This window comes from Schistocerca piceifrons, chromosome 8 (assembly GCF_021461385.2).
Source record: "Schistocerca piceifrons isolate TAMUIC-IGC-003096 chromosome 8, iqSchPice1.1, whole genome shotgun sequence".
In the NCBI taxonomy this organism is placed as follows: Eukaryota; Metazoa; Arthropoda; class Insecta; order Orthoptera; family Acrididae; genus Schistocerca; species Schistocerca piceifrons.
The window spans coordinates 192,452,253-192,466,698 of NC_060145.1; the positions used below are offsets into that span (position 1 = coordinate 192,452,253).

Genomic DNA, 14,446 nt, shown 5'->3' on the forward strand with positions numbered 1-14,446 from the left:
TGTAGCCCCTTCTGATGAGATGTGGCAACAGCACTCAGATTCAGCATTTCAGGTACCTGGATGAAATGATCGATAATTTCCCCAGTGCCAATTATCCAATAATGCCGGTGCAGAAAATTTTGGGTAAAGTCGTCCCAGTCATCTGAAATACTTATAACAATAAGTCCCTCCTACGGCTAACTAAATCTAAATCAAACAGTCGTTCTCCCAGGTTAGTTAGATGGTTAGTTTCACGTTCCTTGGGTCATTTTATACGGTAAATCGTAGCGGTGTGGAACGAGTAATTTTACTTTCGCATCGCGAATTAGTTAAATATGGCTACATTCCAATCATTTAAAAGATTTAGTTTCAAAACAAACAGATGCTAGCAGTTTGTAATTCCTACCCATCATATCTTGCACATTACGGTAATAGAAATTCTTCTACAGAATCGAAGTTTTTACTGCGAAACATTTTTCGTTTCATTGCAAATTATACTTTGCTGTCGGTCAAACATTTCTTATTACGGGCTGAGTAATCAGATAATTTAGATTCGTAATTGTGCACCGCTTTTTTCTGCTAAAGACAACCCACATAAGGCGCAATGAATGTAATTCTTCCTTCTGCTATTACAATTATGTACTTCACTATACTTTTGAAATGGAGTGGATTCTTTACAACAATCTTCAAGAGGGAATAAGTATACCGCGAAGCCTGAGTCAGAATGCTCACGTGCGTGGACAGATGTCTACAGGATGCTCTAGGGTGAGCACCACGTACTAGTCATACAGCATGTTTTTGAGCAATGAAGACTTTCTTCACTAAATAAGAGTTAACCCAGGAATTATGCCTTCTGACATTATCGAAGGAAAACATGCAGAATATGTCAACTCTCTGATTCGTATCCCTCAAAGACTTACAATCATTCGTAGTACAAATGCCGCTGAACTTACTTGTTTTAGGAGTTCACCAAAGTGATTTTTTTCAGTTTAAAACCTCGTCAAAACGCGCAGTGAAGAATTTTGAAGTTTGCAACCTCTTTTTATTTCCTCATCATGTGTTACACTTAGCTTTGGTGTAGTATCCCTAGATATACAGAGCTGAGTGTGTTGTGCCTTTTGAAATTGGGGGTCACACCATTCGCAGACAACAAGAAAATGATAGTTTTAATGACACTGTCTACCATTTCTTCGGTCTGTATATGTGCTTGGAATGATTACAAAATTAGTGTCGTCTGCAAAAAGAACTAATTTTGCTTGTTGCATATTATACGGAAAATCAGAGAAATCAGTTTAGTCGATACATCTTTAACCATAAACTTCAATGTCATTGTGAAAATGGAATAAAAAGATTTCTGATATACTTGGACCCATGATCGAAGACGGTGTGTCGGTGCAAAAGTATTCCATGGTGTAACCTATACTTTTTTCTAAGCTATGAGTTACCCCTGAATATTATTCCATCTGACATTATTTAGTGGAAATATGAAAAATATGTCTGGAGGTTGATACGTTTGTTTCCAAGATTATTAATTATAGGAAGAACAAAAGTAGGTGAACTGAATTGTTTGAAGGCTCAGTAATATCCTTTTTCCAGTTCATGTTTTCATCAATATGTACACCCAGAAATTTTTAACAATTTACCCTAGTTACTTACCCCTGCTTATGTATTACATCATTTGTTGGTGTCACCCTGTTTATTGCGCAGAACTAAGTGCAGTGTTTTTCTTTTCTGTTTTCAAAATTTTGCAAGAGTCCCTTTCCAGAGAACCACTCAATAATTCTTTGGAAAGTATTATATATTTACTCTTTTGTTACTTTCCCTCTAATGAGATTTTTTTATAACAACTGTGCAAAATATATCAGTTTTGCTTGTTGAATATTCAGTGGGAGGTCATTCACATATATGCAGAATAGGAGTGGACCCGAAACTGAACCCTGTGGTAGCCCTTTGTGATTCTACTCCAGTCACTAAAACGGTATGTCTTTCCGGCATTGCCTGAATTATTGAACAAACCATTTTGCATTTTTTTGTCATTTATGATTGAAATCAGCTATGTGAAAAGCCATCAATTCCACAAAACTTGAGTTTTTCTAAGAGAATGTTGTGATATACGCAGACTAAGGCCTCGGAAAGACCACAAAAAATACCAACTGGCGACATATAATTATTTAAGTCATGTACTATTTGATGAGTGGTTGTATAAACAGCGCCGCCCGAGGTGACCGAGTGGTTCTAGGCGCTACAGTCTGGAACCGCGCGACCGCTACGGTCGCAGGTTCGAATCCTGCCTCGGGCATGGATGTGTGTGATGTCCTTAGGTTAGTTAGGTTTAAGTAGTTGTAAGTCTAGGAGACTGATCACCTCAGAAGTTAAGTCCCATAGTGCTCAGAGCCATTTGAACCATTTTTTTATAAACAACATCCTCAGTCAATGACGCTTCCTGGACTAGAAACTGTGATACAACAAGTAAATTTTACAATATAGCCTACAGTACATCCTATAAAGCGGCTCGCTAAGAATACACGTAAATGTGGGACAGGTGTACGGTAATGCTTTCCCCTGGCTGACGCAAGGTATTTCGGCGGCAGGTCTCGTGGATCCGGCGTCGAGACGCGCACATCCTGACGGTGGACCGGTACACGTTCATCGCGGACGAGCGCTTCCAGGCGTTCCTGGTGGAGGCGACGAGCACGTGGACGCTGCAGGTCAAGTACGTGCAGGCGCGCGACGCCGGCGAGTACGAGTGCCAGGTCAGCGCCGCGCCCAAGATGAGTCACTTCGTCACACTGCACGTCGTCGGTGAGTGCTCCTACACCCAGTATCAGCTGTCTCGTACGCCTTCTATCCTTCAAAGATCATCTCTCACTGTGTCTACGCTTGTGTATTGTTTGAACTACGGTTAGTAATGAGCGTGTTGGTTTAGTGGCTGTATATTGAATATGTTTCACTGACTTTGTAACTTTCTAATTAATCCATCTCTGTAACAGGGCCACCAACAACGAAATGTACAACTGCTATAGGCAAAGTAAGGTTCGATCGGAGACGAAATGGAAGTCACAGTGAAAATCCGATGAAGCCTTATACAGACTAGCCGGGCAGTGTCTGTAATATGCACGTCGGTCGCATCATGTCACTCTTTTCGGTTGTCAGCGGACAGTGAGCACGTAAAAATACCTAGAAAATAGTGTCGCCCGCCAAGAACGAAGGCCTGGTGAGGGATTTCGCTTTACGTCATACAGCCTGCTTTACATTACTGTCATGAGTTTCCTTCTACTTTACAATTCTCGGCCGCACTCTGTAGGGCCAACGAAGAAGCTCTTGCAGCGTTCTCCGTAGGAAGGGTTTGATCGCTCACAATAAAGCCCGTAATTGGCTCCCCCTTTATTTCGTCTCTCCTCGCATGAACCGCTTTCTACGTTCTGGCGCAGACAACGAGCTGTAGACCAGCGTAGAGAAGTGGCGGGAAGCACAGGCGGCGGCGTTCTATGACGAGGGTATTGTAAAGCTGTGCGACAGATGTCTGAGTAGGAGCGGCGTCTACCTAGGGAAGTTTACTTTCTGCGTGGCCCTCGTAATAACTCCATTCTCAAAACCCACAATATCATATCCAGTTTGTTCAAACTGTTAACGCCTGTAGAAGCGGCGTAGAGACCCACGTTCGGAGTAAGTCCTGACGAATTCATCAGAGTCGTCATAAATTTTTCCTTCATTATCCACAAGCATGCGACGTCATAGGCTAACACATATGTTCCAAAAAACCTCCGATAAAAGCGGGGCTGTTCCGGAGCTCATACCTCGGGTTCTGTTGGTGATAGAGTCCTTTGATTTGGACAGTTCTTGCGGTAGACTATTTGTATATCCAACAAAAGGATCGTTTTAGTGTCACACTTCCTTCAGCTAAGGCAAATGGTGCAAATGGGGCGGTTAGTTTGCATTTGCTGTGGTCTACGGTTACCGTTAAAGTCGCTTATGGAGGCACCATAATTTCTACGGGAAGCTCCTTACAAAACTAAATAAGAAGGGTTTCTTTACGATTTTTTTGTAAAAAAATCCGAGTTTCTGATTCAAAGACAGCTATGAAGAGAAAATGACTGAATTTTATACGATGTATTCCTAAGATCCGGATCTCGAACAAAGTGGACAATTTTATTGACACCTTTATCCGTTTCTGAGACATCGAAGTTCAAAGTTACCCAACTTGTATAAGCAAAATACGCACGTAAAATGCAGTGTGAGACGAAAACGTAGTTTACAAAGTGACGTGTCACGAGAAATGTGCTGTAAAGTGTCTCCTTCGTTATCACCATAATGGTTCTGGGAACTCCATGCTCTGCCACTGAAGTATATGTAAAAGTTTTGAGCACGTATAATCCGTTCAAAGGTCTCGATTTAATACTGCGTTGTTTTAGTTTAACATAACTAAACTATGAGAATTTTACTGACCCATAAAGTTCTTTTCATAGGGTTGACATGCCCTGCTCTGGCAGGGGAAATATGGGAATAAGCGGAAAAATACAAACTGTTCCCGTTTATTTGAAGGACTCTGACCGAGAATTGGGGAACCAGCTGCTTCATTCTATTTTCCCCAGCACTTCCAAAAATTTAAACAAATCATTTGGCTTGCGAACATACTCACTCCTTTTTACGCTGAGGGAAAAGAGGACAATGACAGTGGCAAAGAGACGCACAAATAATAAATACTGTAAAATAGACGCCTTCCATCGGTAATGAGGGAATTCAGTATGGTGTTGGCCCTTCCTTAGCCTTGATGACAGCTTTCACTCTCTCAGGCATACGTTCAATCAGGTCCTGCAAGGACTGATGGGAAATGGAAGCCCATTTTTCACGGAGTGCTGCACTGGGGAGAGGTAACGATGACGATCGGTGAGGCCTGGCACGAAGTTACCGTTCCAAACCATCCCAAAGGTGTTCTATAGGATTCAGGTCAACATTCTGTGCAGGCCAGTCCATTATAGGGATGTTTTTGTCGTGTAACCATTCCACCAGAGGCCGTACATTATGAACAGGTGCTCGATCATGTTGTAAGATGCAATCGTCACCTCCGAATTGCTCTTCAACAGTGGAAAGCAAGAAGGTGCCGTGATAGTGCCACTCAAAACAAGAAGGAGTGCAGGGCCCCTCCATGAAAAACACGACGTCACAATAACACCACCGTCTCAGAATTTCACTGTTGGCATTACACACACTGGCAGATGATGTTCACTGGGCATTCGCCTTATCCATACCCTGCCATCTGATCGCTACATTGTGTACCGTGATTGTTACACCAAACAACGTTTTTCCGTTTTTCAGTCGTCCAATGTTTCCACTCCTTACACCAAGCGAGGCGTCGTTTGGCATTTACCGGTGTGATGTGTGACATGAGCAGCCACTCGACCATGAAATCCAAGTTTTCTCACCTCCCGCATAAACGTAACAGTACTTGCAGTGGATCCTGATTCAGTATGGAATTCCTGTGTGATTGTCTGGATAGATGTCTGCCTATTACAAATTAAGAAACTGTTAGCGGTCTCTGTCAGTCAACAGACGGAATTGGCCTGTACGCTTTTGTGCTGTATGTGTCCCTTCACGTTTCCGCTTCACCATCTCTTCGGAAACAGTGGACCTATGGATGTTTAGGAGTGTAGAAATCACGCGTACAGACGTATGACACAAGTGACACCCAATCACTTGACCACGTTCGAGGTCCATGAGTTCCGTGGAGCGTCCCAATCTGCTCTCTCACGATGTCTAATGACTACTGAGGTCGGTGATATGGAGTGCCTGGCAGTAGGTGGTAGCACAATGCCCCTAATATAAAAAACGTAGGTTTTTTTCGGGTGTCCGGATACTTTCGATCACATAGTGTAGCTGCCAGAGCCGTGACAGCACTCTGGATATTGACAGGTCACTGTGCGACAGAAAATGGTAGTAAAAAGTTATTCAGTATGAAGTTTATGATAATGAGAATGGTTTTTTGAATATTTACATGCGGTGGGATACGGCTAGCATAATATTTTTATCTTACGCTAATGCTATGTGCGAACCGACGGCTATATTTTCGTATTTTGGGATACACGTACGAAATTAAACCTACTGTCGTGATTTGTAGCTACAATTAACACCCACACACACTTCAGTTTTGAGCTGGCTATCCATTCTGTTTTACACAATACTAATTCATAGATTTTTTCCACGGATTCGTGTAGTAAGCGCAATAGTGTTACGGAAATGTTCAACAGACTCAAGTTTCACACAATTCCTCAGAGCTTTACTCATAACATTCTAAAAGTGTGCGTTCGATTAGGAGTTGGGCACCTAATACTTCCTACCACATATCTGTCGAGTCCGCCTCCGTAGCTGAGTAGTAAGCATGTCTGGTTGCTATGCGGAGTACCTGCGTTCGATTTCCGGCAGTGCCAATGATTTTGTCCTCATGGAAGGACTGGAACGAGGAGCACTCGGCTTCATCGTGACAACTGAGAAGGTACTTGTGTGAGAGGTAGCGGCTCCAAGGTCAAGAAGGCCGACAACGGCCGGTAGAACGGTCTGATGACTTCACACCTCTCCATACCGCATCCAATGGTGCCACTGGCAGAGGATGACACGGCAGTCGGTGCGTCCCTGTTGGTCATCGAGCCCGAACGCGGTGCTTTGCTTGCTTTGCCGCACGTATTTCTGGCGAAATGACCATGACGAAGTAATTAGCAAAGTTTAATGCCAGTGCGAAGGCGTATCAACAATAGTTCGTCTCACCCACCTTTCGGTAATGTAAAGGGAGAGGTGGAAAATGTAGCGCAAGCAGAAGTACGCTTCACCACATTCCGTGGGGTAGCATATAGTGAACACATGTAGAGCTAGGTGAATGGTTGGCAATCGAAGGTTTGTATATGATAATTAAGTAATCGTCAGTAAGAACACAAAATATGAGAAAAAAATCACCTTCAAACGATGTGTAAATGAAGTGAAAAACACTATAGAAATTTTGTTCCTCAGCGTTAAATACAAATTTACGATTCAGAAGTACCTAAAGCGTAAAACCAGAGCTGATTTTCCACAATTTAAAGAAGTAGTTGGTCTTATGTTGTGAAAGCTGTAAAATAGGAAACAGAATGACTAACAGTCTTGTATCAGTACTAATATCCGATATTCACGCACATTGACGTAGACTCATATGTTTAACGCTATTCTTTACTGCTACAGCCGTTTACTTCCAGTAATTATTTTGCAATAAAACATGTCGGCTGCGCTCTATATCTGAACAGTTGTAACAAATCAATAACTTGTAATGAATATTTCTGTCATTAAATACTGCACATGCCATCTTTAATACTTATAGGTTTTAAAGGTCAGTGCTTGGATATCAGTTTCCTAACGGAGCACGACGCTGCTTAAAAAAGCCTTCCAAATACGCAACATACGAGTAACTGGAATATTTGCGTATTCGGTAGTAGGAGAAGGCCAGTAAGCATAAAGCAGTTCAAAACTCGCTGGAAGCGTCCTCATTTTGCTTACTTTTATTTGAATTCCACATGTATGATCAAATGAAAACGTTACTCAGCAAATATTGAATCACATTTTTTAGTGAACATAACGTATTTTTATTTTTCATTGCTATGTTGCATTAAAATGGGAGTATTCACATTGTATTAAAACTTGGTACAAAAATGCGGAACATCAAATAGCACATAAAATCTTTTTTATTTTCATTTCTGGAGATTAAACAGTATTATTGTGCAAAAAAACTATTGGTTCACGTAACAAAAAGGCCATTCGCATATCTGTATCACGTTTTAATTTATTTTTATGCTGCCAGTAATTAAAGATGAAAAGGCGCTATACTTATTAAAAGTGTCTAATTCAATATTTTTAATTAACAAATTCACTTATTAATAAATATGAAATTTGAATAAAAGCCAACTAAAGTTGCTACTAGCGAGATTCGAGCAAGCAACCTCACGATTAGCAAAGCCTTTAAAATTAGGTACTCCTTTTTAATAAAATATAATTATTACCCACATACCAGCACTTGGAAATCTAATCTTCAAAGACGATCCTTCGAGTTTGCTTATTTTTAGCGAAAGTGGTGGTGGGGATGGGGAGGGAGGGAGGAGTCGGGATTGGGGTGAGGGTGGGAGATTGCATAGCGTCGTAATGCATAAACAAACTCATGTCAGCCACTGACATGTGAATCCCATCGTATGAAGGAGTTCTAAGAGGATCAATCGGTTAGGTCTCCTTGCAACTGGATTTTCTAAAAACGACAGTTAAATGTCACCAGTAAAACACAAAAGTAGCGGAATGGAAGGTCTACGCCAATACTTGCACATGAACGGCATTATGCTCATCACTTTAACTTCCGAATTTATGAGAGTTATAGGGTATTTTAAGGACAATAAATACTACAGATGGTTCGCAGGAATTCGTCTCCAAAACGCGCGAGCAGTCTGCAGATTGCTCGTTTGTTGACAAATCACAGTCTGCAGCGATAACTCGTTCGAATGTCCGAGAAATCAGTTGAATCGCTTGCTACGAATTAGCCGTGTCTGACACCATGACTGCATGACTGCATCTCTTTTGTTTATAACTAAGCATGACAGTGCAGTTATCTTTAGCTTCTCTGTGTCCACATGGAATAAGAAGTTACGTTAGAATTTATAGTTGTCGGAGGGAAACGAATTCTCTTAAAAGTGAATTTGAGGACGAAGCCGTCACTAATATTGTGAAAGAATACAACTCTAACAACTCTTATATTTTGCAGCGAACAGCATTTTGAAAAGTGTGCTGTAGAAGTAGAAGTTCGTGGGAAGTTACAGTATATCGAGATTCAGCTTGTGATTCTGAGTTGTTTATGAGCAACTAGACGCACTGCTAAAAAGCGCAATTTCTTAACAGACGCAAACATTTCAACTTCAATATTTAGGACACACCTACTTAACGGCAAATATAATTCCTTTGACACTTTATACATATCTAATGCCCCTCATACAGTTTAAAAAAGTTATGGAAACGAACAGTGCTGCTAATCACAACATTCCTGTAGAGAAATCGAATTTGTGAAGCCATTCTTCATATGCTAATAGTTAAATCACAAGATTAAAACATGAAAAGGAGCGGAAAACTTTAATATGTATTTGCAAAATGCAGACAGGAAAGGTGTACACGGAACACGTGGGGTCACAGAGAAATTTGATAAGTTTTGTAACATAGATCGCAGTTCTCAACAAAATCATTAAAAAAACAAGTTTAATGAATTTTGATTTCGTTTATAATTACCACAATTACTTTCAGCATTTATTTTTGACAGATGTTAGCCGGCACACAGAGATCAACTGCGGCTACAGCTAAACACAAAATTTCGCTTACCATTGGAGAACTTCGAACGGTGACGTTCCAAATAGAGACTGAAATTGCTTGCTAAGTGGTCGTGTGTAGTAGGGTAGAAACCAGCGAGCGATTTCAGGCGATACCACTGGCGATACAGTCAGCGATCTGTCACTCCTATATGGAGCCTTTGAAGTTTAATATTTTATTGGCATTTGTACTGCTGTTGGTGTGACCCAGATATACGGTGGTGAAGTCAAATAATATACATACGGTTCGTAGTTCAGTAGTTAAAGAAATTCACTAAAGTAAGCGCTAATGTTACATTACGCTTCGACGAACGTCAGATCTTTGCTTCTCAGGTTTATTAAAATCTTCTAAAGATATGCATTCAAAGATAAAGGCTCTATACGTATATTGCTGTTTTACAGCTAAGCCTTAGCTACTGCATCGGTAATTAGTAAACTGGGCACACGCATGCACTAATCACCAAGTGTAGGCAACAGACACATACACTAGAGACATACAGGTTGTCCCAGAAGGAATTGTGGATATTCTGAGACATGGTGGGAACGATCACTCGAAGCCTTGTAAACAACAGCTCGAAAATTTGTAACTTAAGAGTTATGAGCACTTCTTTGGTACTGTGAAACAAATCTGTTGTACTACAGGCTCTTTGCTTCCCATAATTTGGGAGACGGTATTGTGCACCAAAAGAATAAAAGTTTGTCTAGTAAATAGGGGCTGTGAAGTGCATAACCTAAGAGCTATGATTACTTGTTCAGCTGAAGAGTTCTGTGTTTCTTTTTATTTTATTTTATTTATTTATTTATATTTTTTTTTTAAATTCGCGGTATAGTCTTATGGGACCAAACTGCTGAGGTCATTGGACCCTAAGCTTACACACTACTTAATCTAACTTAAACTGACTTTTACTAAGTACGACACACACACCCATGCCTTAGGAAAGACTCGAACCACCAACAGGGGGAGCCACCCGGACCGGATAAGACGCCTCAGACCGCGCGGCCAAGAGTTCTGTTTCGCATCAGTGAAGATGAACTATTACCCACAGCTCTTAAGGTTGGCCCTTCAGAGTCCGTCCTTACTGGAATTTGTTTCTTGTTTTGGTCCATTCTACCATCTCTCCAAACATGGAAAGCAAGCAGCTGTCGATATAAGAGACTTATTTCATAGTATGGAAGATGATGTGCTGATAATTCTTACGGTATGCGTTTTAGAACAAAAGATTACTAGACGTTTTTGCTTCGAATAGTCGTTACTGTCATATCTCTGAACGTCAGCCATTCCTCTCGCGACCTCTGCATGTTCTACGATCGTAATAATTCCTGTCAGGTGAAGCGTAAATTTTTAGTTTATTTTATAGTACCGGCATCAGATACCTGTTAATTGCTGTAGCACACTTAGAAACCATTCGCCGCAAAAACTATATCATTCAAAAGTAAACGAAGGGTACTTGTTATTCTTATCCACAATATAATCAGCAATCAGTGAGCACCTGAGGATGAACAGATCTTTAAAAATTTATTATATTTTTTTCAGGCCCGCAATTCGAGGAATTACCTTTCAGCTGTTGTAATCAGTCGAGATACCGTTGTCGGCGTTTTGGATTCGATGCGGAATAAACACTGAGCGATATAAAAAAATCGCTTCCGAAACCGGAGATCGGAGTCAACACCGGCCTTTGCGTAAATCAGAACCGACAGATGCGAGAGCTTCGCTTTCAGAGGACGCGGTAAAACATAGACTATAAATTCAATCTGTAAAGCCGTTGACCGGGACGATTTTCATAAGGGATGATAATATTTCATGTGAAATTTGAGACACACAAACATTTTGTTATTGAATATCATATATCAGAAGGACCACTGCGCAGTGTAACTAACGGATTCAAAACACGCAGTGAATTCTGAGGACGCGATTGATGTTATTCCTGTGTCAGTGTTTGGAATGAAATCATCTCACGCGCGCTACGTAGGAAACAACGGTCACAGCTCCAGTCGAGTTCACTCCCCTGTTACGTGTAAACCATTTTATTTAGCGCAGCATAACCCACTGAAAGTAAGAGAGACGCAATGACGTGGGCGTCACAAGTTCTTTAAGAATTCCCGGATACAAGAAAATCGAATTAAGACCAGAATCTTTGTTTTAATTTCGTTGACACAAGTGTTGCTAAATATACTGAACTTCATGGCCATAATTTTGGATGGTAGTAGTTGCATGTTTCATTATTTTGGTCTGAAAATCTTTCACTTGATAAATACCAAAGATAAATTTAGTCTCGCCGATGTGTTTAGAGTCTTTTATACCCCCTTCAGTGCGTCTTCTGACCTCCTCCGTTTGTTTTTCTAATTATTAAAGTAACCTGAATGAAGTTCGTCAGCAGATATTTAATGACTTGCATTGCTGTATACTGCATGTGACACAGCACAAACGAAGGGCGTGTGATTATAAACTTAGAGAAAATACTATACGGAAAGTAATATTACTTAGCTTGCATCTTCTATGTAGTCTTCTAGAAGTTTCTTTCATTTGGCGGAGCAGTGACCATTTGTTTAAATTCTTACTTTACAAGAAGGCATCCAGTTGTTTCTTATTTTATGCATTAGGTTTTATAATAACATACTATGCACCTTTTTTCATGTTCATTTTCAGTTGCTTTAGCCAGAAAGTCTCAACATATCACAGTCAAACTTATAATAAAACATCACTGGGAATACAGGCATTACTTGTTCGACACAACTTCATTAACATGTGCAAAAAGATGACAAAAGATGCGAACCTCATCTGTTCATCACAAATAACTACTCATTACACGTTTTTATTGTATTTTTTACGCACAAAAATAATACCCTACAATTTATTTAACTATTAAAAACAATGCTGAAGAATGACTATCTGTCAAGGAATCCAATTATTTGAGTGTATCGAGAATTACAATATACATCGAAATTGGACGATTAACCAGATCTATTACAGGATCTGCTTCTTAGCTCTACTGATGACGATCTAGTTTCCATAGTGTCACATTCAAGGTAGCCGCCAGTATTTAAAGGCCTTTCATTGCCTTTTTTTATTGTGGTCTCAAAATCTATTCCCCTTGTGTGTCATACAGATGAGAATATTCCTCTGAGTGACAGTTATGTGCTGCGTGAGACTTATGTTATCAAGTAAAGACCCAGAAACAATTTGTTCAGTTCGGTGTTCAACGGCTAGTGCGAAACATCATAGTGACGTGCAATTAACACATTATTTAACACAATCCGCACCGACATTTACTCTATTTGCTGGAACATTTATCCATTCCTAAAGGTTACATAACAAGGTTCCAATTTTAAAAAATGTGTGATGATTAGAGTAGCGACGAGGATTGCGGTTTAATTTTCCTTTTCCGTTTACCAACACTAACGACAAACAGTCCTCTTTTTTTCTTCTCTCTTTGGAAAAATTCTCGTGTAGTCGTTTTTTTTTCCTTACCTGCCTATTCTGCTGCTTTCATTCCTAAGTGCCTTACATTGCTACATTACTTTCTTTTCCTGAATTTCATGACATTCTTCTTTCGTCGTTTAAATGCAATGTTTTTCTTGCATAACAAGCTTTCTCTGCATTTACAGTCATTGAACCTCTTTTAGCAGCTTAAATTTGCGTGATTACTGTTTCTTCTCAACCAACAGTGGTTTAAGTTATCGTAGTATCGACAGCCTCGGTAAAATTTGAAAAAACGTCATCATTTGGCCGGACTTCAGTGCCATTTCGCTCAGTGCTAAATAGCCGTTACCAAATAGTACACAAGATAAAGCAGCCTATGTGGAAGAAGAAATGAATTCATATCTTACAAGAATTATGGAGGATATATAGCGCAATATCGCAGAGACAAACTAATTAAAGTATCAGCACATTTCCGCAGAAAAACGTGAGATTGCCTACTCAGCTTGACATATCATTTTCAATTACTGGGAAACCTAAGAAAAGGAGAACGGAAATAAGTATAACAAATGCTACAGAACGTTTACGAAAGGTGTAGCTGTGTGAAGGATAAGGGAATACAGTTCGACTTCACAGAATCTGTGTATCTAGAGAAGTTTTGATATTACTTTTGGGGTTATCTTTGATAAATGATACCAAAATTTGTCTTTTATTGCTATTTTTAAACTGGGATCCGTATATGGGCATTTAAATAGGCTACGTCCGATTTGCAGACACGCAGTTTTCAACAGACTGTGATTTTGACATTAGCCACAATCTGGCACTGAAATAAATTCATTGGTTCCTAGTAAAACTTTGTGCCAGCCCAGGAGGCGTATCCAGAAATCTTGTTCGAAGCGAACGGTCGTCTTAATAGCTTCGCCTATCCGAGCTCACTTCACGTACAATCCAATTTCCCAAGTAATCACACACAGCATACAAAGTGTCTCCCGTCCATTACTCTCATCGTTAGCAGCCTCACAATGATTCGCGCAAAAGGTCTAACGAAGAGTGCATGTGCAATTAATGATCTTTATTTGTCGTCAAAGACCGGCCACGGTGGCCGAGCGGTTCTAGGCACTTCAGTCCGGAACTGCGCGACTGCTACGGTCGCAGGTTCGAATCCTGCGTCGGGCATGGATGTGTGTAATGTCCTTAGGTTAGTTAGGTTTAAGTAGTTCTAAGTTCGAGGGGACTGATGACCTCAGATCTTAAGTCCCATAGTGCTCAGAGCCATTTGAACCATTTTGTCGTCATAGTGCATATATTTATATGTGTGGTGTCTGTTCTTTCGTTGTATTATGATGCAGTCCATAATTCCGAATTGTTGTGACGCACATGTACTAATACTGATTATATGATTGACACACAGCTAATGAGTAGAGATACATAATTGTAAAAAGACCTGACGATTCAGAATCTGTCACTCAGATTCAGTTATGGTAAACTTATTTCCAGAACCATCCAGTGATGAAACCAAACAATAACGCAAGAAGTGGGGAAATATTTTCATCTTCAAACCTTACTTTGTCTATCTCTTGGAAGAATTAATACTCGGCTGAAAAATAAAGTTATCCTGAGTCATTACATTAAAATGGGCTCATGGTGAAAATAATCTGATATGTTAATTATGTTGTAGAGATGATTGATGAAG

At 40.2% G+C, this 14,446-nt stretch overlaps 1 protein-coding gene across 1 annotated transcript in view; it reads left to right on the forward strand.

The window, feature by feature from the left end:
- Nucleotides 1-14,446, forward strand: part of LOC124712174 (junctional adhesion molecule B-like) — a 689,600-nt gene that overhangs the window by 585,087 nt on the left and 90,067 nt on the right. The window contains exon 4 of the mRNA XM_047242468.1: nt 2,571-2,781. Coding sequence (XP_047098424.1) covers nt 2,571-2,781 — 211 coding nt within the window. The remainder of the gene's footprint in view (nt 1-2,570; nt 2,782-14,446) is intronic.